This window comes from Muntiacus reevesi, chromosome 2, assembly GCF_963930625.1.
Source record: "Muntiacus reevesi chromosome 2, mMunRee1.1, whole genome shotgun sequence".
NCBI classification, from domain to species: Eukaryota; Metazoa; Chordata; class Mammalia; order Artiodactyla; family Cervidae; genus Muntiacus; species Muntiacus reevesi.
In genome coordinates this window covers 282,453,989-282,479,588 of record NC_089250.1, presented here as the reverse complement: position 1 = coordinate 282,479,588, position 25,600 = coordinate 282,453,989, and the positions used below count along the sequence as shown (strand labels likewise).

The 25,600-nt window shown below is 44.8% G+C and overlaps 1 protein-coding gene across 1 annotated transcript; it reads left to right on the top strand.

The window, feature by feature from the left end:
* The first annotated feature begins 11,174 nt into the window (after positions 1 to 11,174).
* Positions 11,175 to 24,323, top strand: LOC136161887 (histone-lysine N-methyltransferase PRDM9-like). The gene is made up of 10 exons (XM_065927017.1): positions 11,175 to 11,250; positions 11,655 to 11,771; positions 12,077 to 12,184; positions 16,313 to 16,362; positions 18,149 to 18,305; positions 19,133 to 19,234; positions 19,448 to 19,719; positions 20,312 to 20,379; positions 21,448 to 21,641; positions 23,311 to 24,323. Exons 1-10 carry the CDS (start codon positions 11,175 to 11,177, stop codon positions 24,321 to 24,323), a joined length of 2,157 nt encoding a protein of 718 aa, XP_065783089.1.
* The last annotated feature ends 1,277 nt before the right edge of the window (positions 24,324 to 25,600 follow it).

Sequence of the window (25,600 nt, the reverse complement as noted above, 5' to 3'; positions counted from 1 at the left end):
GAAAACACACCAGGCGTGGGGCTAGAAGACGGGGGGCAGGCCTGGTGTCTGCTAAGCAGGGATGGCCGACGGGAAGGTGAGCACATAGCTACCCCACCTGCTGCCCGTTGGTTTTTGCCTGATCTTTGTACCCTGGAATCAATGAGCCAGGTGAACCTGCCTCCCTACTCAAACTGAATGCACTGAAAAACTGGAATAATTACCATGTAGCCCACCTGAGGAGTCTCCATGAGCCTCAGGGCAGGTGAGCCTGGCAGGAGGAAAGACTAAGAGCCCTACTGCAGCACTGACCCCTGGGAGGGCCATGGAACCCCTCTCAGAGGAGGGCACATTACCCAGAGAGGCCCACCTCAGCTCCAGACCCCAGACCTCTGAGCACTGACATTCAGACACAGGCACGGAGTTTTCCAGGACGGAGGCCAGGCCCAGTCCGCACCTAGGTCTCCACGTCCTCGTGCACACAGAACATGGTCAGGTGTCAATATTCTCATTGCAGGAAGCAAGCAGTCTTGTCTAAACATAATCAGTGCAGTCAGCATTGAAAAGTCAAAGTATTCATCCTTCAGACATGTCTGACTGTTTGTGACCACATGGACTGTAGCCCTCCAGCCTCCTCTGTCCATGGGATTCTGCAAGCAAGCTTACTGGATTCAGTTGCCATTCCCTTCTCCAGGGGATCTTCCCGATCCAGAGATGAACCCAGGTCTCCTGCACTGCATGCAGATTCTTTACCATCTAAGCAAACATGGAAACTCCTAGACTACCATGCAGACAGAACTTGCTCAGAATTAAACTAGCATAAAATTGCTCTCCCTGGAGGCACAGGTCTCTCATCTTTGGACAGGGGCCTCACCCTCAAGTGGGAACTAGCAAGTAAGTTTCTCAAAGAAAAACTCATCACTGGGCCCCACCTGTCACCCATATCAGGAAACCGAAAGAATCTTTGTCATTAAGCACTTTAACAGGCAAAACAAAACTGTTATCAGTGTCTTTGGCCATGTGGTGGTCAGGATCCAGGGAAGATCCAGGGATTTCTTAGAGTTGAGTCCAGTGTCTTGTAAAGACAGACAGACAGTGCCCTGATTCCTTCTCCCATGCTTCCAGCAGGAGGCAGCCACACTGGAAGCCTTCTAGAAAAGGATATTCTTTATCAGAATAAGAACTGTTGAAATGGAAAGCCTACTAGTTAGCATTTGCCAACCTAAAATATTCTTAAAAGCTTGGCCCCCAGATCTTTGCGGTTCCCACAGGTTCCTTTGTGTTCAGATTGTCAAGGTAGAAACAATCCATTGTTTCAAATTGGTTTCTTCTAATTCTGTTATTTGCTATTATATGAATGAAAGGTCACACTTGAAAAAATACATAAGAAAATTGTTGCAAAAATAATTGAGTCAAGGAGCCCATAAGCTGTATGAACTCTGCCTTCTAACAGTTTCAGTTTCAAAGACTGAGGGCAGGAGGAGATGGGGATGAGATGACAGAGGACGAAATGGTTGGAGAGCATCACCAACATAATGAACATGAGTTTGAACAAACTCTGGTAGATGGTGAAGGACAGGGAACCCCAGCATACTGCAATGTATGGGGTTGCAAAGAGTTGGACATGAATGAGCAACTGAACCACATCAAGCTTCAATTTTCTGCCTGGAGAAACCTGATAAATTAGGCACCCTGATTTTGTCATTTCTCTGTTTAAAATCTGCTAAGATGAAGTTGATATTCACATAACATGTAAGAGTTTCTGAGTTTTGAGATGTCACATCAAGGAAAGAGGTGCTGGTGAGAATAGAACGATGCTGGTGGGCAAAACATTCTTCAAATAAAGCTCTGTTTCAAACTGGATTGAAATACAACACAACATGGGTACATGAAGTATGAACCAAGAGCCTAAATATAGCAGGCAATATGTAAAAACAAATTTGATATCCCATATGAGAGTGTAAAAGCTACTGGTTTTTGCAGTAGTCATGTACGGACGTGAGAGTAGGACCACAAAGAAGGCAGAGCACTGAAGAACTAATGCTTTTGAACTGTGGTGCTAGAGAAGACTCTTGAGAGTCCCTGGGTCTGCGAGGAGATCAAACCAGTCAATCCTAAAGGAAATCAGTCCTGAACATTCATAGGAAGGACTGACGCTGAAACCAAAGCTCCAATCCTTTGGCCCCCTGATGTGAAGAGCCGACCCACTAGAAAACACCCTGATGCTGGGAAAGACTGAAGGCAAATGGAGAAGGGGATGACAGAGGAAGAGATGGTTGGATGGCATCACTGACTCAACTGTCATAAATTTGAGCAAGCTTCGGGAGTTTGTGCCGGACAGGGATTCTTGGCGGGCTGCAGTCCATGGGGTCACAAAGAGTCAGACACAGCTTAGCCACTGACCAGCAACTATAACAACATGAGAGTAAATGTTTCATGTCAGACCTGCAGCTGGTACGCACACATTGGTTTAGAACACTCTCCAACACAGATTGTCTCTAAGTCTATTTAAGTCTGTCAAAAGTGCATGAACCAAAAGGTAATGCATTCATTCCAGGATGGAACAGAATATAACTTTGAACAGTTACAGAACTTTGAACTTACAGAGTCTATAATCCACTCAAGATTTCAAACAATAAAACATTCACTTGAAATTTAAAGCCTCTTGGAAAGTTGCATCCTATCTATGAAAACATTCCATAGATTTCTTTTCATAATCATTTTTCACAGTGATAACACTTTAACTCTTCAGCTGCTGATATTATTACCAAGATGAACTTGTCCTCATGGGTGTGGGAGATGAAGTGGATCCATTGTGATTGCTCTCTGGTCAAATGACTCTTGCAATTTCTAATTATGTTCTACATCCACAATATTTATTTTTTACATCCATCAAAGTCTACTTCTCAGATCTTTATGTACACCAAACAATAGATACCTGGTGAGTTCAGATTATAATAAACACTCTTTCCATAACTTTTCCAATGTCAATTGAACCAGAGCAAGGTGAAACAGGGAGAAGTGTTGAAATTTTAATTGATTTCTAAGGACCCTAAAAAAAAAAAAAAAAAAAAAAAAAACATTAGACAGACATCCCAACCATTACTGGTCTATAGAAAAGAATCACAATGTGTCTTTTTCATGAAACTGCAACAATTGACTAACTAGAGTTGCAACAAGTTGGAGTTATGCTTGATTTGAGTTGAAACAGTTTGGATGTGGGCATAGGAGTATATATAGGATGATACATACTTAAGGAGGTAACAAGTATGAATCCAAAATTGTATAAGGTATACTTTGTAAACAAAGGTGAAACATTTAACTTGTTTTCACTACCTCACCCTTCCAGACTTTGCCATCATCTACTGAACCCGTGTGGACTTGTTGATTTATTGCCATCTGATTAAAACTAGCCACATGCATCTTGCTTAGCTGTGTTCTCTTTGTCTGAAATTGTTTATGTTTCTCTCTCCTAGTATGCTGTTATAACTGCCACTATCTGTATCACTTATTTTGTCTACAAGGTGGTCTCCTTCATTGTCCACTGTGTAACCCTCCTCCGTGTATACAGATGTTTACATGTCTATGTATATAGATATCTATGTCTATATGTATCTAAAATAGATATTTATATCTGTATACACATAGATAGTTATGTCTATATGTACATATATATTTATATGTCCATGTATATAGATATTTATATCCCTATGAATCGAGGTATTTATACATATATGTACCTAGAATGTATATTTCCTTTTTTTTCCATTTAGTTTTATTAGTTGGAGGCTATTACTTTACAATATTGTAGTGATTTTTTCATACATTGACAAGAATCAGGCATGGATTTACATGTGTTCCCCATCCGCATTTCCCCTCCCACCTCCCTCTCCACCCAATTTTTCTGGGTCTTCCCAGTGCACAAGGCCCGAGCACTTGTCTCACGCATCTAACCTGGGCTGCTATTCTCTTTCAACCTAGATAATATACATGTTTTGATGCTGTTTTCTTGAAACAACCCACCCTCGCCTTCTCCCACAGAGTCCAAAATTTTGTTCTGTAAATCTGTGTCTCTTTTTCTGTTTTGCATATAGGGTTATCATTAGCATCTTTCTAAATTCCATATATATGCTTTAGTATGCTGTAATGTTCTTTATCTTTCTGGCTTACTTCACTCTGTATGATGGGCTCCAGTTTCATCCATCTCACTAGGAATGATTCAAATGAATTCTTTTTAATGGCTGAGTAATATTCCATGGTGTATATGTACCACAGCTTTCTTTTCCATTTGTCTGCGGATGGGCATCTAGGTTGCTTCCATGTCCTGGCTATTATAAACGGTGCTGCGATGAACACTGGGGTGCAAGTGTCTCTTTCAGATCAGGTTTCCTAGGTGTGTATGCCCAGAAGTGGGATTGCTGGGTGATATGGCAGTTCTAATACCAGTTTTTTAAGAAATCTCCACACTGTTCTCCATAGCGGCTATACTAGTTTGCATTCCCACCAACAGTGTAAAAGGGTTCCCTTTCGAAGGATATTTTAAAAAACAGCCACTGAGGTTCCCAAATTTCATGTGCATCACAATCAACTGAAAATCTTGCCTAAAAAACATGAATTGCAGGGCCCTACTTCAAAATTCTCTGATTCATTGGGTTTGGGTGGGACCCATGGTTTACAACAAATTGAATTCTTTTTTTCTTCCATTTATTAGTTGGAGGCTAATTACTTTACAATATTGTAGTGGTTTTTGTCATTCATTGACATGAATCAGCCATGGATTTACATGTATTCCCCATCCCGATCCCTCCTCCCACCTTCCTCTCTACCCGATTCCTCTGGGTGTTCCCAGGGCACGAGGCCCGAGCACTTGTCTCATGCATCCAACCTGGGCTGGTGATCTGTTTCACCCTAGATAATATACATCTTTTGATGCTATTCTCTCGAAACATCCCACCCTCGCCTTCTCCCACAGAGGCCATAATTTTGTTCTGTACATCTGTGTCTCTTTTTCTGTTTTGCATATAGGGTTATCATTACCATCTTTCTAAATTCCATATATATGCGTTAGTATACTGTAATGGTCTTTTTTTTTTTTTTTTTTTTTTAATTAGTTGGAGGCTAATTACTTCACAACATTTCAGTGGGTTTTGTCATACATTGGTATGAATCAGCCATAGAGTTACACGTATTCCCCATCCCTACCCCCCCTCCTACCTCCCTCTCCACCCGATTCCTCTGGGTCTTCCCAGTGCACCAGGCCTGAGCACTTGTCTCATGCATCCAGCCTGGGCTGGTTATCTGTTTCACCATAGATAATATACATGCTAGTCTTTTGAAACATCCCACCCTCACCTTCTCCCACAGAGTTCAAAAGTCTGTTCTGTACTTCTGTGTCTCTTTTTCTGTTTTGCATATAGGGTTATCGTTACCATCTTTCTAAATTCCATATATATGCTTTAGTATGCTGTAATGTTCTTTATCTTTCTGGCTTACTTCACTCTGTATGATGGGCTCCAGTTTCATCCATCCCGTTAAAACTGACTCAAACGAAATCTTTTTAATGGCTGAGTAATATTCCATGGTGAAAATGTACCACAGCTTCCTTATCCATTCGTCTGCTGATGGGCATCTAGGTTGCTTCCATGTTTTGGCTATTATAAACAGTACTGTGATGAATATTGGGGTGCACATGTCTCTTTCAGATCTGGTTTCCTCGGTGATTATGCCTAGAAGTGTGATTGCTGGGTCACATGGCAGTTCTAATTCCAGCTTTTTAAGAAATCTCCACACTGTTCTCCATAGCGGCTATACTAGTTTGTATTCCCACCAACAGTGTAAGAGGATTTCCTTTCCAAGGTGATTTTAAAACAGCCACTGAGGATCGAAAATTTCATGTGCATCACAATAAAGAGAAAATCTTGCTTAAAAAATACGACTTGAAGGGCCCCAATTCAAAATTTCCTGATTCATTGGATTTGGGTAGGGCCCATGGTTTACAACAAATTGAATTTTTTTTTTCACTTTTTTTATTAATTGGAGGCTATTATTTTACAATATTGTAGTGGTTTTTTTCATCCATTGACATGAATCAGCCATGGATTTACATGTATTCCCCATCCCGATCCCTCCTTCCGCCTCCCTGTCTACCCGATCCCTCTGGGTCTTCCCAGTGCATGAGGCCCAAGCACTTGTCTCATGCATCCAACCTGGGCTGGTTATCTCCTTCACCCTAGATAATATACATGTTTCGAAGCTGTTCTCTCAAAACATCCAACCCTCGCCTTCTCCCACAGAGTCCAAAATTCTGTTCTGTATATCTCTGTCTCTTTTTCTGTTTTGCATAGATAATTATGTCTATATGTACATATATTTATATGTTTATGTATATAGATATTTATGTCTCTATGAAACTAGATATTTATACATCTATGTACCTAGAATGTACATTTCTATGCATATAGACATTTGTATATCTACATACCTAGACATTTATATCTCTATCTGGACATTTACATATCTATGTACCTAGATATTTACATTTATGTCCACTTATGTGTATACAAATAGATGTCTTACCAGTATAACAGGTCCTGTAGAAAAAGGAATGCTCGTACAAAAAGACCTGACTAGGCAACTGAACAGCAACAAAGTAGAAAATACATTCGGCTCACCAGCCACCAACACCACATGGTATATCAATGTTACTACAATATGAAATAAAGGTTACTTTAAAAAAATAATGGTTAGGGGGACTTCCCTGCAGTCCAGTGCTTAATATTCTGTGCTTAAAATGCAGGGGGTGAGGGTTCGACACTTGGTCGGGGAACTAAAAATCCCACATGCCACATGGCACTGCCAGTAAATTTAAAGAATTATTAAAATAAATAAGAATGTTCAGAAAGAACACACAAGTTCTTGGGTGTTTCTTCAGGTACATTCCATATTAAATTACAGTCTTGAGTTAAAACTTGAAAGTTTTCACTTTCAAGGAAATCACAGCTGGGCATGAAAAAGTCCTGACGCCTTGTGGCCATTCCCTGCAATAGCAACCTTAAAACTTATGCTTATGAGAACATTTCACGCAAAGATGGGCTTAGTAAAGGACATCAATGGTATGGACCTAACAGAAGCAGAAGATATTAAGAAGGGGTGGCAAGAAAACACAGCAGAACTGTACAAAAAAGATCTTCATGGACCAGACAGTCATGATGGTGTGATCACTCATTTAGAGCCAGATATCCTGGAATGAGAAGTCAAGTGGGCCTTAGGAGACATCACTACAAACAAAGCTAGTAGAGGTGATGAATTCCAGTTGAACTATTTCAGATCCTAAAAGATGATGCTGTTAAAGTGCTGCACTCAATCTGTCAGCAAATTTGGAAAGCTCAGCAGTGGCCACAGGACTAGAAAAGGTCAGTTTTCATTCCAATCCCAAAGAAAGAAAATGCCAAAGAATGCTCTAACTACTGCACAATTGCACTCACCTCATACACTACCAATTAATGCTCAAAATTCTCCAAGTCAGGCTTGAAGAATACATGAACTGTGAACTTCCAGATCTTCAAGCTGGTGTTAGAAAAGGCAGAGAAACAAGAGATCAAATTGCCAACATACACTGGATCAATGAAAAAGCAAGACAGTTCCAGAAAAAGTATCTCTTTCTGCTTTATAGATTATGCCAAATCCTTTGACTGTGTGGGTCACAATAAACTGTGGAAAATTCCCAAAAGATAGGAATACCAGACCACCTGACCTGCCTCTTGAGAAATCTGTATGCAGGTCAAGAAGCAACAGTCAGAACCAGACATGGAACAACAGACTGGTTCCAAATTGGGAGAGGAGCATATCAAGGCTATATATTGTCACCCTGCTTATTTAACTTCTATGCAGAATACATCATGAGAAATACCAGGCTGGATGAAGGACAAGCTAGATTCAAAATTGCCGGGAGAAATATCAGCAAAGCAGATGGCACAACCCTTATGGCAGAAAGTGAAAAAGAACTAAAGAGCCTCCTGATGAAAGTGAAAGAAGAGAGTGAAAATGTTGGCCTAAAGCTCAACATTCAGAAAACTAAGATCATGGCATCTGGTCAGATCACTTCATGGCAAATAGATGGGGAAACATTGGCTGACTTTATTTCGGGGGGCTCCAAAATAACTGCAGATGGTGACTCCAGCCATGAAATTAAAAGACGCTTACTCCTTGGAAGAAAAGTTATTACCATCCTAGACAGTATATTAAAAAGCAGAGATGTTACTTTGCTAACAAAGCTCTGTCTAGTCAAAGCTATGGTTTTTCCAGTGGTCATGTATGGATGGGAGAGTTGGACTATAAAGAAAACTGAGTGCTGAAGAATGGATGCTTTTGAACTGTGGTGTTGGAGAAGACTCGAGAGTCCCATGGACTGCAAGGGGATCCAACCAGTCCATTCAAAACGAGATCAGACCTGAGTGTTCATTGGGAAGACTGATGTTGAAGCTGAAACTCCAATGCTTTGGCCACCTGATGTGAAGAGCTGACTCATTTGAAAAGACCCTGATGCTGAGAAAGATTGAGGGCAGGAGGAGAAGGGGACCACAGAGGATAAGATGGTTGGATGGCATCACTGAATCAGTGGATACGAGTTTGGGCAAACTCCGGGTGTTACTGATAGACAGGGAGGCCTGGCGAGCTACAGGCCATGGGGCTGCAAAGAGTCAGACATGACTGAGTGACTGAATTGAACTGATAAGAAGAAAGAATATGAAGAAGAATAGATATCTATATCTATATCAAGAATAGATAGCTATATGTATACCAGACCAGCTGGAATGTAAGGGATGCTGATGTTGACTGGTTCTGACTCTCAAGACTTCAATCAAATGAAGCTTGGAGTCTCCCACAACCCAAGACCCATAATGAACATGCCTGTAAAGTTAAAGTGTTATTCACTCATGTCTGACTCTTAGCAACCCCATGGACCACCAGCCTCCTCTGTCTATGGGATTCTCTAGGCAAGAACTGGAGCAGAATGCCCCGCTCACCTCTTGGGATCTTCCTCATTTAGGGGTTGAACCCGGATATTGTGCTATGCAGAGATTGTTCACCATCTGAGTCACCACAGAAGCCGGAACATGCCTGTACTCATAGATTAAAGCTTATGCAACTTTGTGGTTTACAGAGACACTGCTCTGGAAAGCTCGGTGGTGTTCTCCATAGTTCTGCAAGTAATACACTTTTCCTTCCCATGAGCTTTGACTGGGTTGTACCTTCTGGCTCTACACCCACCAAGAGGGAAACTCGCTTTTCTGGTAACATTATTCCATCCAGACTCCCAACCACCACTTGATGGTAATTCTACAATCAGTCGCTTTGCTTCCAATGCATGGAAATCACATTATTTTTCTGTGAGCAAAGCTACCTAATGGCCAGAACCAGTGTCCCTATTTTATCTTGTGAGGCCAGTAGGTGTCAGGCAAACTCAGCTCTATGGATCCACAGTCCTCCAGATCGATGCCTCGGCTTCCAGAAAACACTTGCAAGGCTTTGAGGTTTTACTTATACCTCATTTCTGAAGGCTTTTCATACCCACATTAAATAACAGATGGCTCATCAGTGCCACTTCTACTTTCAGGTTAAAAATCCTCCAAGTTTTTTCTAACATACATATTCCACGCGTTGTGTTTAAATCTTTGACCATACGGTGTTTATCGTGCATCTCATCAGAATGTAGTTAATTACACCGTTTCCCTTGAATAATGCAGTACCCACCACATAAGAGTTCTCGCCAAAACTGGATTTGATAAGGCAGGGCACAGTGGGGCTAGGATAAACTCCGGGAGCGCGGTTACAGTCTGGTGGAGCCGAGATTCCAGTTGAGGGCACTGGAAAGAAACATTCAGCCTGAGGACAGCCCGCCCACCTGAGGATCCAGGCCTCAGAGGCCATGCCCGAAAACAAAGAAACCAGCCAAGCTGCGCCTGCGCACTGGAGGCGTGACAGGCACGCCCCCAGAGCAGCCAATCCCCGAGCGGTGGGGCGGGGCCTCCATCGCGCTCCCCATCCTCCGGGCGCCTATTGGCCAGACCGCCTCAGTCACAACGCCGATTGGTCGCTTGTGCCTGACAGGGTACAGGCAGGCTGCTGGCCCGTCACTTCACCTCAGCGCCTAAGGACTGGACTTCGCTGAACCTCTAGCGCTCCTGGGGACAGGGTGGGCAGTGCGGCAGAACAGCGGGGAGGCTGAAGGGAACGCGTCCTGCGCAGCCATCATAAACCCTTAGCCTGATGGCTTCAAATTCCAGGGTGGGAGGCCCGAAATCCTGTTAACTTTGAGTAACCTGAGTCCTAATCTGAAGAGGGCTTGCGTCTCGTCAGCTTCAGGGATTACAAGTCCCTTCACCCACAGAAAGACCCAATCCCCTAGTGCTGCGACACTCAAATACCTAGATTAACCCCAGTTCCCCTCAGCCTGAGGCACCATAAAAATACCACCCGCAGTGACAGCAAATTTCCTAAACCTCGGAGACCCTGAATACCTCCACCTGGGAGCTCTTAAAACTCTTCCTCCTCAAGACCCTAACTGTCCTGCCTATTGGAGCCCTAAAGTCCCTTAATAAGAAACCCCCGATTTCCTCAGCCTCACAGATCCCAAGTTTTCTCACCCTGCGCATTCTACATCAGACAAAAGATCCCCAGTCCCTTCTGTCTGACGACCCCAGTTACTTCAGCCCGTGGAACCCAGATCTCCTCAAGCCGAGCGACTTCTCCCTTAGACGTAGAACCTACGTTATGCCCAGATTTTTCTGAGTCCCCAGGAGGAGATCCTCAAAACCCTTCTTGGAGAAACATTCCCTCTGCTTCACTGGAACAGAGCCCTGATTTCAGCCTGACCCCAGTACAGCAGTTAGGGGTTTCTGGCTCTCCTTGAGAATCCCTCCGTCACCCACAGACACATCCCTCCCAGTGCCTTCCCTCAGAGGGGCTGAATTGTAGGTGAACCAAAGAAAACAAATCTACTTCATGTTAGGCTGATCTGTCATATCTAGTCAGGATCCGTCCATCCCACCAATACCCTCACCCTGACTTTCCCCTCACCTTCCTGCCCTGGACACTCCACCCAAGGCAGGCAGCTCAGGCTCTGGACAGAGGTCTGGGCTATCTCAGCACCTTCTTCTTCCATAGGCACCTTGGCCTTGAGCACTCCAATGGGCATGTGGCCAAACAGATCGCCAGAGGAGAGCCCTGAGGGAGATGCCGGGAGAACAGAGCGGAAGCCCACGGTGAGAGGTGGAGGCGGAAAAGTGGGCTCTAAGCCAGCTCTATAGGAAGGACACGGCGCTGGTCCCTGAAGCACCACAGACTGCTTGCCTTGGCAGCTGAGTGAACTTCCCTGTGACCGTACACAGGATGGCAATGCCTGGTCCTGTCTGAGATATTAGGGTGGAGTGGGACAAAACGGGACACTAGCTTCTCAACTGCTCTGTGTCCAGGGAGAGTTAGGAAAATGCTCAGTGTTTGTTCAGTTAAGCAGGACGCAGTCGGGAAGGAAAGTCTTCATCCCTTTCTCACACACACCATACAGGAGCTTCAGGCTACTCCCCGCACAAAAGGTGGAGGAGAAGGCTCAGCTCTAAGGTCTGACTTAGATTAGTAAATCACTGATGAAATCTATTATTTCCCTTAGGCCAAAGATGCTTTCAAAGACATCTCTGTATACTTCTCCAAGGAGGAATGGGAAGAGATGGGAGAATGGGAAAAAATCCGATATAGGAATGTGAAAAGAAACTACGAAGCGCTGATTGCTATAGGTAACAGGAAGTGCTGGGTGCCTGTGAGCCTGGGAAACATGAAAGAAGTCTTCACCCTCAGTGTTCACTTGGCCTGCTCTTAGGTGGCTTCACCTGCTCACAGTTCTCTTTTGTGTGGAGACTAACCTGGAGGAAATGTTTGCAGTTCTATACCAGAGGGAGGGTGACCTGCAGTGCAGAGCTCACCTCTTGCCTTGTTCTAGATTCCCCCAGCACATCCTACTGATTCCCTGACTTTGTGACACTTTCCATTGCTTCTATGCTTTGTTTCCCCTCCTTAGAACAAATGTTTTGCTTCTTTCCAGGATTCAGAGCCACTCGACCAACTTTCATGCATCCCCGCAGGCAGGCCATCAAGCCCCAGGGAGATGACACTGAGGATTCTGATGAAGAGTGGACACCAAGGCAGCAAGGTGAGAGGCCAGGAGGATGTGGACGTGTCTTTCTGAAACCAGCCTGGGCTTAGGTCTCAACTACATCTCAGCCAGTAGCAAGGAAAACATAATTTTCAGCATTCCCAAGTGGCTGTGGCTGAGTATTGACATTATCCTGAATGAAGATGAATGTATAGGTGTTCCAGTGTAATTCTCAAAAGTTTTATGGTTAAAATTTATCACTCTTTTAAAAAAGAATTATCTTGCTAAACATTCTTAGTGAAAGGCAGTTAAACAAACTTTTGAAATAAATTCACCAAACAGATTAGTTATTGGTTATTGTATTAAGTCTCTTCAAAGAGGAAATGATTAACATATTATGTCAAGATACATTATTTATGTATGTATATAAAACAAAACCTGTGATCATCTTAGCCTAAGGTTAAACTAATTCTTTATTTTGATTATGGGAAAGGGTTGGAGAGAACTATTTATTCTCCATGATCTTTCCCACATTTCACTGGCCAGAGATGGCATCAGGAATGAAGTACTCTTATTATAAAATAGAAGTGAGCAGCTCACTTCCTCTTCTGCTGCTCAAACAGTTTAGAAGAGTTAATCTGCCTGACTGGAAAAAACAATTTAGGTACATCTATGATTCTCCATATATGGATTTCTGTTCTCCCAGATTTTAAAAAATTACTCATTTAGTTTTGGCTGCACTGGGTCTTTGTTGCTGTGGACAGGCTTTCTCTGGTTGCGGTGACTGTCTTCTCGTTGCAGAGCACGTGCAGGCTCTGGAGTTTTTGAAAAAAAAGGCTTAGCTGCCCCGCAGAAAGTGGCATCTCCCTGGACCAGCCATCGAACCTGTGTCCTCTGCATTGGCAGGCAGATTCTCATCCACTGTGCACCAGGGACGTCCCTCTGTTCCCTGAGGTTATTAAAACTAGCGAAACGGACATGAAAACCAAACATTTGGTTGTCTGCAAAGGTTTTGACATAAGGAGAGACTCTTCATAGGGAATACATACGCCTCGGTTCACCATACGCCTGCTCGTCTTTATTTACCTTTTTAACAGTTTCTGAGTGTATGGCACACCGCTGCTAACTATGTACACGTTAGTGTTAGTGGCCGCAGTGCTAATCTCTCAGTCATGTCTAACTCTGCGTCCCCATAGGCTGGAGCCCACTAGGCTCCTCTGTCCATGGGATTCTCTAGGCAAGAATCCTGCAGTGGGTTGCCATCTCCTGCTCCAGGTGATTTCCCAACCCAGGGATTGAGCCTGCATCTGTTGCATCTCCTGCATTGCCGGTGGATTTTTTACTGCTGAGCCACCGGGGATATATATACACATTGCTGTACAACAAATCTGTAGAAGTGTTACATCTTGCGTGACTGAAGCCCTAACCCACTGAGGAACAATTTTCCAATCATTCCTCCTCATAGCCTTTGGCAACCACGATTATATTTTCTGTTTCCATAGATTTGATTAATTTAGATACCTCAGAGAAGTGGAATCAGGCAATCTTTGCCTTTTTTGATTGGTTCATTTCACTTAGTATAATATCATCAAGGCCCATCCATGACATAGCATGTGACAGAATTCTTTTTTAAGGCTTCAAAACATTCCGTGTGTGCATGTGGATATAATAAGTATAACATATATCTTATATATAATCTCTATCTTTTATCCCCAATGGACATTTAGATTGCTCACACATCTTGCCCATTGGGAATGATGCGGCAAGGACCATACATGTGCCCACTATTTAGTCAATATCTTGCTTTCACTTTTTTATGGAAATAAACTCTTGAGTTGGATTGCTAGACCATACAGCAGTTCTAACTTTCTGTGGAAACTCCATACTGTTTCTAGAAAGCTTGCAACATTTTACATTGCCAACAGAAGTGTATAAGGGTTCCAATTTCTCCATATCCTTACCAAACTTGCTATTGTCTTCTTATACATATTGCCCATCACAGAAGGTTTCAATTTGCATTTCCCTATTGATTAGTAATATTGAGCATCTTTTCATATGTTTGTTGGCCATTTGTGTATTTTCTCTGGAGAAATGTCTATTCAATTCCTTTTCTCACTGTTAGTCAGCTCAGACTGCCATAACAAAGCAGACTGCATTCCTTAAACCACAGAAATCTGTTTTCTTACAATCCTGGAACTTGGAAATTTGATAGCAAGGTGCCATCATGGTCCATCAGGTTCTCTTCCTGGCTTATAGGTAGCCTTCATACTGGTGTATGCTTAGTAACCCTTTATCAGATGCATATTTTACAAATATTTTCTACCATCGTGTAAGTGGCCTTTTCAAGTCTGTTCACTGTCCTTTGCTGCACAGGGGTTTTAAGATTAATCTCATTTGTCTATTTTTACTTTGTTACTAATCCTTGTGCACTTGGTACCATATCTAAGAAATCATTGCTGATTCAGTGTCGTGAAGCTTCACCCTTGTTGTCTTCTAAGGGTCTTATCAAGTCTTGCATTTAGGTCTTTCATCCATTCTGAATTGATTTTTCTTCAAGATGTAAGATGTTCATTATTTTGCATATGGTTATTTTGTTTCCCCTGCACCATTCATTAAAGGGATTAAACTTTCCCCATTATCTTGACACCCTAGATGAAGATCATTAGACCATGTATCCAAAGAGTTTATTTCTGGCTGTCTATTCTGTTCCATTGATTGACATATCTGTCTTTATGCCAGCCAGCTTCCTCAGTGGCTCAGCAGGTGAAGAATCTGCCTTCAGTGCAGGAGACACAGGAGATGCGGGTTCAATCCATGGGTTAAGAAGATCCCCTGGAGAAGGAAATGGCAACCCTGTCCAGTATTCTTGCCTGAGAAATCCCCTGGACAGAGGAGCCTGGTGGGCTACAGTCCAAAAGGTCACAGAAAGTCAAGAAGACTGAGCGGCTAAGCACACATGTTTTGCCAAATCCACACTCTTTTGGCTCCTGTACCTTTGTAGTGTGTTCTGAAATCAGAGGCCTCCAGCTTTGCTGTTCTTTCTAAGATTGCTTTGCCTGTTTGGGGTGCTCCGAGATTACGTGTTAACTGTTGGATGGATTTTCTATATCTGAAAAAAATTCCAGTGGGATTTTAATAGGAATTGCATTGAATCTTTAAATTGCTTTGGGTGGTATGAACAGCTTAATAATATTAAGCCTCCAAATCCATAAACATGAGACGCCTATCTATTTATTTCTGTCGGATTCCTTTCAGCAATATTTTGTAGTTTTCAACATATAAGTCTTTCATCTCCTTATGTTTATTCCTAATTACTTCATTCTTTTCAATGCTATTATAAATAAGATTATTTATCCAGTGGCTAAGACTCCACATTCGCAGTGCAGAGAACTTGGGTTCAGTCCCTAGTCAGGGAACTAGATCACACATGCTGCAACAAAGTGCTGGCACAAACAAATAAATAAAAAGAAATATTGTTTTTTTTAATTTAACTCTTGATCGTAGATTTAAAACAATAAAAAATAAATAGGATTATTTTCTTATTTTAATTTGTGGAATGGTCATTCTTCATTCATGGAAAGATATTTGAATGTTGATTTTGTACCGTGCAACTTTCTGCGGAGGATTTTTGTGTGTGTGGATTTAAAGATTTCTCTGCACATCAAACCATGCCCCTGTGAACAGACATAATTTTACTTCTTTCTTTCCAAAAGGAAGTCTTTTGATTCCATTTCTAACCTAAAGCTCTGGCTAGGACTTCTAATATTATGGTGAACAGAAATGCTGATAATGGGCATCCTTGGCTTTTCTTCTTGATATTTTTCACTGATGACGGTGATGTTAGAGGTTGACTTTCAATATATGACCTTTATTATATCGCAGTCACTTCCTCCTATTTCTACATTGTTGAGTACTTTTGTCATGAAAGACGAGTAAATTTATTAGATACTTTATGAACATCAGATGAGGCACAGATGAAGTTTCATATTTTTTTATAATTTTAGGAAAATTATGTGTGCTACCAGTAGAACCATGGGAGTTGATGATACAGAAACCATTCTCCATTCCTCCTTTGGTAATCATTGTCTTTGTCCCTCTCTGGCTTAGAATTACGTGTCCTTAATTAGAATACCCAGAGTTTAGAAGCATTTACCAACCAAAACACTGAATCTCATCATTCTTTAGGTAAACCTTCTTCGATGCCCTTCCGAGTGGAGCACAGTAAACACCAGAAGGTGAGTATTGCCCAAATCCTGTTGCCAAAATATCCTCCTCATGGATCTAGTCACAGGTGAGAATAGGAGAAAACACAGAGATCCTGGAAACTGCGGCCTTCCTGTCCTGAATCTTTTGCACAATGTCTGATATCACCATCTTTACAGTTAGTAAGAACAACAACAGTAGTAGGCGGTTGTGTTGTTACATTATTTTCATAATATTTCAGACTTTAAGCATTTTATGTGAATAAACTTACTTAAACCTTAAATCAGTCCTACAGTACCTAAAAGTAGGTATATAACTATCACCATTATAGATTCAAAAAAAGGGGTAAAAATATTTGATTATATGCCTGAGATCACAGTATCACTGATAGTGTAATCTAAGCCAATGCACATTCTCTAAACCCCTGACAAACTGATTAAAACTTCCATAGTTCTATGAAGCTTATTCATACATCTTTATATCATTCATCTGAGAGATGCTTTCAACCTCAGTTTTTTGTGCTTTGCTAGGGAGGGATATGCTAAGACATCTGACTAAGGGAAGCTTAAGGACATGCTGGGCAGTTTGTAGAGTGGACAGTCCAAGATGAAGAAGCTTAAGGACATGCTGGGCAGTTTGTAGAGTGGACAGTCCAAGATGAAGAAGGAGACAGGATCCCTAACTCAGAGCCTCCCACTCCAATATGAGGAAGCAACTCGCAACCCTGAGAAGCCTCAGGTTATGACTGAAAAGCAACAAATAAGAAAATAACAGAAGGACTTCACATAGATTACCTGTTTTTGAGTAGAAACTCATCATCTGGGCATCATTTCAAATGCTCATTCTTGTAGGAGGGAGTAACAACTCCTTCCTGAGCTCTAATTAGGCAACTCTCGTGTTTGTAATCTTTTGTTTAGCCTGCCCCTGTGTTGTGACCTTTAAGAGCCTAGCCCACACCCATTCATTCTCAGAAGTCCAGGCCCACCTCAAAGCCCCTGAGGGCCCCATGAATGTTTTGTGAATGAGTGACTCCAATTTAAGCATTCATCTAGGAGTAGAAAGGTCAAAGGATGCTGAAGATAGAATTTGTGAGCTGCACTTGAAATATAGATGCCGTTTAGGGAATAAATTGATACCAGGGATGTATGCGCATGTTCTTACTGTATTAAATAGCACACACAACAATTTGTTGGAGGTTATTAAATTTCATGTCCACTGTAATATTAAGAATTATCCTGTATACCAATTCATGGATCAGGAAACTGAGTAGAACCAGCTGGTCATACAGCCTTGTTCAAGGAGAACTGATGAGACCAGCTACTTTAATTCCAAGCATTGTCGCTAGGACATGGCAACCTGCAGCTTTCATCTCATTTTCTTTATTGTCTAAATGTGTTTCTGCCGATCGTCTTTTCTCCTCTTAATCTCACTGCTTTGTCACCTTATTTTCCACATGTGTTTTGTCCCATCTGTAATTTACCATAGTTCCTCGTCCATCAAATGGCCACTAATTAAAGAAACCCCCCGGATCTCTCTATGAGCCCTTACCCTCTTCTTTCCCTAGCTTCCAGCTATTCTCCCTGCCTTGCTGTCACTTTTATGCAGAAAGTTGAAGGGGAAGAACCTTAAGATATGAATTCTAGTTTTGATTCCCTATCCGCCTAGGTCCCTTTTTTACACTCCAGTGTTCAGACCCTCCCCCCATATCAGGTATTTCCAAGATTTGTCAAAGTATTAACTGAAGTCATGCATGTGAAAACACTTCATAAATTCTTAAAGAACTAAAGAAATGCATGTTGTCTTTTACTCACATGGAAGAGAATGTCCAGGGCAGCATTAAGTAATGAATCTGGTTTGAAGGAATTGCTGGGAACAGCAGAATCGCTGAAGACAAGTGGCTCCAAGCAGGCTCAGAAACCGGTCCCCCCTTCCAGAAAAGCAAGGACCCCTGGACAGCACCCCAGACAAAAAGTCGGTAAGAGAAAATTTGGGAAGTTCCTCTAATTAATTCCTCTAATCCCTGTAGAAAAACTAATAGGTATGGCCTAGGTGTGTGGCTTGGACTTTGGGTATGCATGGGTTTAGCTGGACTAATCTGAGACATGAAGTTAGCACTGAGGCCTTGGGAAAATCTTATACATTTTCTGATGTCCTGATTGCTATCTGTAAAGTGAAGATAAGGATACATAATTCATACAGTGCTTAAATGCCTTACATTAAATGCAAAAGTCTGACACCTACAAGGAGTTCAATAAATCCAGCTGTGGTAATGGGAACCGAGCTTTGTTAGTGTTTATGCCCAGACCTCTGCTCAGTGCCTTAGGTATCATGAGCCCTTACCATATATTTTCTGAGTAGAGGTGTCATTGAACTATTTCCTAAGCAAGATGGTTTGGAAGTTAAACCTACCAACAGGAAGTGTAAGATGCTATCACTGAACTGGGCATCTGTGGTCAGTGGAGCTTCAGTCTCCTGAACCTGTAGTTAAAGGGAGAAGAAACAAAGTATAGAGAGGGACTTTCTGCGGGTTAAGTGGTTAAGGCTCCACGATTCCACTGCAGGAGGTGTGGGCTCCATTCCTGGTCAGGGAACTAAGATCCCACAAGCCATGCAGGTTGGCCAAGAAATTAATATTACATCATAAAAGCATAAAATTACAAAAGTAAAGTTTGAAAACTACATGTAAGAAAGTTTTAACAAAGTGTAGAGATGGACAGGTAGGAGATCTCACACTTTCTGATAAAACAGGGACTAACTCCCCAGACCCCACCAGCCTTGCTCAACTTCTGTTCTCCATCTTAGAACTCAGAGGAAAGGAGACTGGAGTGAAGAGGTACAGTATACGAGAAAGAAAGGGCCACGTGTACCAAGAGGTTAGCGAGCCCCAGGATGACGACTACCTCTGTGAGTGACTCCGCTGGCCCACTCATGGAGAAGGGGCTACGAGGCCTTGATCCACTAACCTCACGTAACTATTTGGTCCCCCGATCATCCCCTTCCTCTATGACTTGGGGTGCAGGATCGAGGCCAAATGCCATGAATGTCCTAGTTTTTTATGAAGGTCTTTATGACCAGAAACATCACTATAACTCCTCTCATCCCTGTTCTCACCTCCAGATTGTGAGGAGTGTCAGAACTTCTTCATCGACAGCTGTGCTGCCCATGGGCCCCCAACATTTGTAAAGGACTGTGCAGTGGAACAGGGGCATGCCAATCGCTCAGTCCTCACTCTGCCCCCTGGGTTAAGCATCAGACTGTCGGGCATCCCTGACGCTGGGCTTGGAGTGTGGAGCGAGGCATCCGATCTGCCACTGGGCCTGCACTTTGGCCCCTATGAGGGCCAGATCACAGACGATGAAGAGGCCGCCAACAGTGGATACGCCTGGCTGGTGAGAAGCACCCGTTTCCCTGTCCTCTGGCCTCTAACCGCTTGTATGTGGTGGGGGGTACTTCATGTCTACATGGGAGGACACAGATGGTGATAACACGGTCGGCAAAGACACAGTCAGCCCTGGGTACTGTGTGCCCTGGGCGTGAACAGAGGACTTCCATCTAAAGGTCAGAGGAGAGGAGGGAACACAGTGTAGAGACACTCAGGTCCTCTATCTAAGGTCAGAGGAGCGGTGGGAACACAGTCTACAGACACTCTGGACCTCTATCTAAAGCTCAGAGGAGAGGTGGGAACACAGTCTACAGACACTTAGACCTCTCTCTAAGGTCAGAGGGGAGGTGGGAACACAATGTACAGACACACAGAAGTGACTGCTCCCTTGTGGAGCCCTTGCCTTCAATGAACCAAGAGACTCAGACTTGGAATGATGAGTAAGGAGCTCACCGTGTGGTCCGACAGGCACTTGAATCCATGCAGGCTGAAAAGCACCAATGACTACACAGGGAAATAGCTCTTCTATTGTTTCCTACCAAAAAAAAAAAAAGAAAGAAAGAAAGAGGAAAGCTTGTAACTCTTTTTCTGACCCTCAGATCACCAAAGGGAGTAACTGCTACGAGTATGTGGATGGAAAGGACACGTCGTCGGCCAACTGGATGAGGTGAGTGCAGTGAGTCTGCAGTGTGTAGACATTGAGACGCCCTCCGTCCCACGCCCCTTTCCTTCTCAACCCGGCTCCCTCAACAGCTTTTATATCTCCTTTCCTATTTTCCCTCCATATAATGCCCTTTCATTTCAGAAGACACTAGAGAGAAGGAAATAAAAATATGGCATATGCCATCAAGATACATGTCTATAAGCTGAACAAAACTGGTGGGCTTGAAAACAACTTGAGGAGTCTAGATTCACCAGGGACACTTTAACTCACTTAATGGACACTTACCACGCCCTTGATGGTTCAGTTTAGACAGTGAACATCGGTACTGAAGCAGATCACACAACCCATGTCCTGTTGGAGAACATATTGCAAACAGACATTAGCCAATTGATTTTAGGAGCAGTAACCTTATTTTTTCTATCTTTGAGCAACTGCACACGCCAGGATGACCTAACACAGGAGACCTTGACTCTCTCTGGGCAACAACCTCCTCAGGCTTGGTTCCAGTGAGAAGCGGGCCCTGAGGCCTCAGAAGGAATGGGGGCAGCTTGGCCCTGAGCAGAGTCATTCTCTGAGGGCCTCTCCTTTCATCAGGGCAGGCAGACAGTGAACAGACTATTACTGTTCCGAGTTCCAAGCTATATCATAGCTCTCTCCAAGTTTCCGTGGGAGGGGGTGGGCAAGCTAATAGGACCCTGGATACACGTGGGGAGATGGGAGAAAGCCTCGGGAGAGAAGGCAGGCTGGGGTGAGTGCTGAGGGCTGCGTGCTAGCCAAGGAGCCCCAAGTCCTGTGGATGAAAGAGAACTTAATTCAGAGTTTAGAGGAGCTGAAGGTCACCAACCTCACGGACAGTCCAGGTGGAGATGAGTCTGGAACTGGGCTCTGGGAAATGGCTGCTTAGGTAAGGAGAGAAAAGCATGGGAATTCACATGGCCTGGTCGAAGGTGTGAACAGAAGGTCCACATGAGGGGCGGTCTCAGAGGCGGAAGGCACGGAGCTGGGCATGGGCGGAGAGTGGAGGGCACTCATCCCCTGAGGTTTCTTTCCCTTTCCCGGCCTCGACCCCAGGTATGTGAACTGTGCCCGGGACGACGAGGAGCAGAACCTGGTGGCCTTCCAGTATCACGGGCAGATCTTCTACCGAACCTGCCAGGTGGTCAGGCCGGGCTGTGAGCTGCTGGTCTGGTACGGGGACGAGTATGGTCAGGACCTTGGCATCAAGCGGAACAGCAGGGGGAAGAGTGAGCTCGCGGCCGGGAGAGGTGAGTGTCTCCCCTCTTCCAGCCCCCCACCCCATTCTGGGAGCCTCGTGGTCCGATTTCGAAGCAGAGGACAATCCAGTCCAAAGTGAGTTGAGTTGCAATTAAAATGCCTCAGAATTTGATTCTTTTCATATGACTGTTAGGAGAAATTTTATATTGAAAATGTTAGTTCTAATTTTTAATATTTCATGCAAAAAAATGTGCAACATCACCTTCTGCTAAAAGGCTGAGAAGCAAAAAGCAACATTTCTAGCACCTACCAGCTCTCTCCCATTTGCCTGTTTCTCCCTCATTTCTTCCCATTTCTAAGCGACATGTGTACAGTGATGCGCATTCAGTCACTGTTCCAGTCTGTTGTCATGTGAGTTCACGCTCTGTGCCAGACGGGGCTCCACGCACCGAAACAAACAGAACCACTGCCCTAGGGCAGCAGGGGCTTCACACCAGACAGGGGCTGGTGCTCTGAGGAAAACCAGCGCAGGGAACGTGCCTCGGGTCAGCGTGAACAGAGGGTAGGGTGTGGTGCAGGACGGTGCGGAAGGGCCTCTGCAGAGACAACACCTGCGGGGAAGGATTCCAGGCAGGGGAGCAGCCAGTGCCTCAGCCCCAGGGCCGGGAAGAGAGGCCAGGCCAGGGGTCGCGGGAGGAAGCACAGAGGCAGAGGATGGGGGCTGGACGGGACACGGAAGACTCAGGGCCTGTGTCCACGTGCAGGCCACAGGGGTCCTCCTGGGTGACAAAGAACAACCGCAGGCTTTCAGCTGCAAGCAGCACGTTCTCTGTGCTAAGACGATGCTTTGGTTCACTTTTGGGAAGAGACAGCAGCGGGGAATGCCCTCAGAGGTCAGTTCATTGCCCGACATGAGGGGAGAGTGGGCTGTCTGAAGATGCTTGGGAGTGAGGGTGTGAAGAGTCTGGCTGGACATGCATTTTAAACAGGGTTTCCTGGTGCATGTTAAGTGGATTAAGCCTGAATGAAATAAATGAGGTATGAGTACTGGTGAGGTTGAGAAGGGATATGCCTTTATTTTATGATTTATGGGAAACTGAAAGAAGAGCAATTTGTGAACCAGTTTGGGCAGCAGGAGCCAGACCTGTAGCCAGTCGGACCTGGGCCGCTCGTTCTCGTCCAGGCTCAAACCCACTTCCTGCAGAGATCGGCACCAAGGCTGCTCTTTGAACAAGGAGCCACAAAGTCAGAATTAGCCACACCTGCTCTAACCACCCCCTGTGCTGCCTCCCATATGCAGAGAGCTCCAGGCCAGGCACCCCTAACTTAATAGACCCTATCCCCTCACAGGGAGCCACTCAGGACATTTCACCTATGTCACCAAGTCTTATCCCTCAGTAGGGTGAATACCTGTGGCCACTGTGACGTGACTTTTCAGACACTTACACGCAGGGAAAGTCCCTGCAGATCCATCTCTATCAGGAGAGACGCTGCCTTGTTGCAGCTGGAAGGTCCCTATCTGGGTGGTATGTAGAAAAGGCCCTTGACACCCGCTTCCTGGATTTCTGTAGATGTAGAGAATAACAGTGGAATGGAAAAGTGGACTGTAAAGACACTTGATGGGACAGAAATCGTGCACTGTCAACACTTAGATGATGAGTGGGGAGGGCCTGATCACGGCAAACCAGCTACCTGACCAAAAGCTTCCTCTTTCAGCAGAACCGAAGCCCAAGATCCACCTATTTCCCTCCTGCTCTCTGGCATTTTCCAGCCAGAAATTCCTCAGCCGACACATCCAACGCAGTCACCCCTCTCAGACCCTCCTGAGACCATCTGAAAGAGACCTCCTCCAACCAGAGGATCCCTGCCCAGGCAGTCAAAATCAGCGATATTCAGATCCACACAGCCCGAGCGACAAACCTGAGGGTCAGGAGGCCAAGGACAGGCCCCAACAATTGCTGAAAAGCGTAAGGCTGAAGAGGATTTCAAGGGTCTCTTCCTACTCACCCGGAGGACAAATGGGGGCTTCTGGGGTGCATGAGAGAATGAAAGACGAACCCAGCACAAGCCAGAAACTGAATCCAGAGGACACAGGCACATTGCTCACGGGGGCAGGGGTCTCAGGGATTATGAGGGTCACGCACGGAGAGTGTGGGCAAGGCTCCAAGGACAGGTCAAGTCTCAGCACACACGAGAGGACACACACAGGGGAGAAGCCCTATGCTTGCGGGGAGTGTGGGCGAAGCTTCCATCAGAAGTCCCATCTCATCACACACCAGAGGACACACACGGGGGAGAAACCCTATGTTTGCAGGGAGTGTGAGCGAAGGTTCAGTCACAAGTCCTCCCTCATTAGACACCAGAGGACACACACTGGGGAGAAGCCCTGTGTTTGCAGGGAGTGTGGGCGAAGGTTCAGTCAGAAGTCAGCCCTCATCAGACACCAGAGGACACACACAGGGGAGAAGCCCTATGTTTGCGGGGAGTGTGGGCGAAGCTTCCATCGGAAGTCCCATCTCATCACACACCAGAGGACACACACAGGGGAGAAGCCCCATGTTTGCAGGGAGTGTGGGCGAAGCTTCAGCCAGAAGTCAAATCTCATCTCACACAAGAGGACACACACAGAGGAGAAGCCCTATGTTTGCGGGGAGTGTGGGCGAAGCTTCAGTCGGAAGGCCCTCCTCATCACCCACCAGAGGACACACACAGGGGAGAAACCCTATGTTTGAAGGGAGTGTGAGTGAGTCATGAGCAACAAACCACACCTTAGCCACAGGAGGATTTCTGCAGCCACCCCATGCCTCAGCTCTAAGGGCGCCTCAGAGGAGGCCTGTGACCCGTTACTGTCCCCACGAGTATGAGGAGAGAATTCCCAGGTGGTACAGGGGTCAAAACTCCAATGCAGTGACCCACGTTCAATACTTGCTTGGGGAACTAGCTCCCACATGCTGCAACTAAGACACAGCACAGCCGAATAAATAAGTATATAATAAATATTTTAAAGAAAGAATATGATAAGCACAGAATTACTTATTAAATAGACCTTCCACTTTCATGACATGATAGGAGGTAGATAAACAGCAGAGGGTTTCTCAAGTGTTTTGGAGATGTTCATGCCAATTGCCTTCGTGGTTTTTTAGGTCTCCTTTTCTAATAAATTTTCTCTCCAAACAAATCTGAATCCCAGACTATGTATTCATTCCCCCCTTAACACTGACAGCATTGGGGTCCAGTTAGCTTAACCCCTGGGAAGGCATAATTCTGGAGCCAACTCAGTTTGGTCACTGGACAGTCAGTCCTGGGTCCAGGGAGAGGAATGCAGAGTGGAGTCAGACTCACCAGGGAAGGGAATTCCCCGGCCTCCTGGGAAGTGGGGCCTCTCCTCCTTATAGACCCCGGCTCTCCTTTGGCCTCTCCTGGTGGCCCTCTGGTTCCCTCTGACTTCTGTAGCCGCAAAGGTGAAGGCCACGTGCACGTGTGTGTGTGCGCGCATGCGCCTGGCTCAGCATGGGCCGTCTGGTCTCTGCCGCTCCCTCAGGTCATCACAGCATCTGGACTCCAGATTCGACCACAGGGGTCCAGTTCTCAGCCCTGCCCCCTGCAGCTGTGTGAGCTGGGGCAAGATGCTCAACCTCTCTTTGTCTGTATTCTCATCTGTCATACGGGGTGGGAGCACCAGCATTTTGGTCTGATGCGTAAGCACAGGCGGAATCTGGCAGAGTCTGGCTGAAAACGCAAGCCCCACCTTTGCTGTCTTTTGTGTTTTCTTCTTTAGTCTTTTTTTTTATTTTTAATAGAAGGATAATTGCTTTACAGAATCTGTTTTCTGCATCTCCTCCAGCCCCCACACCTTCCAGGTCTTCAGAGCTAGGTGAGGAAGGGGCCGTTTAGGCACTGGGCTGCCCTGATGAGCGGGTGTTAGGTCAGGGGCGCTAAGGGAGGGCGACCTCCCTTCACACCCCTGCCGTTCCTGCTGACCTGGGCAGCCCCAGGGCCCCTCCACAGA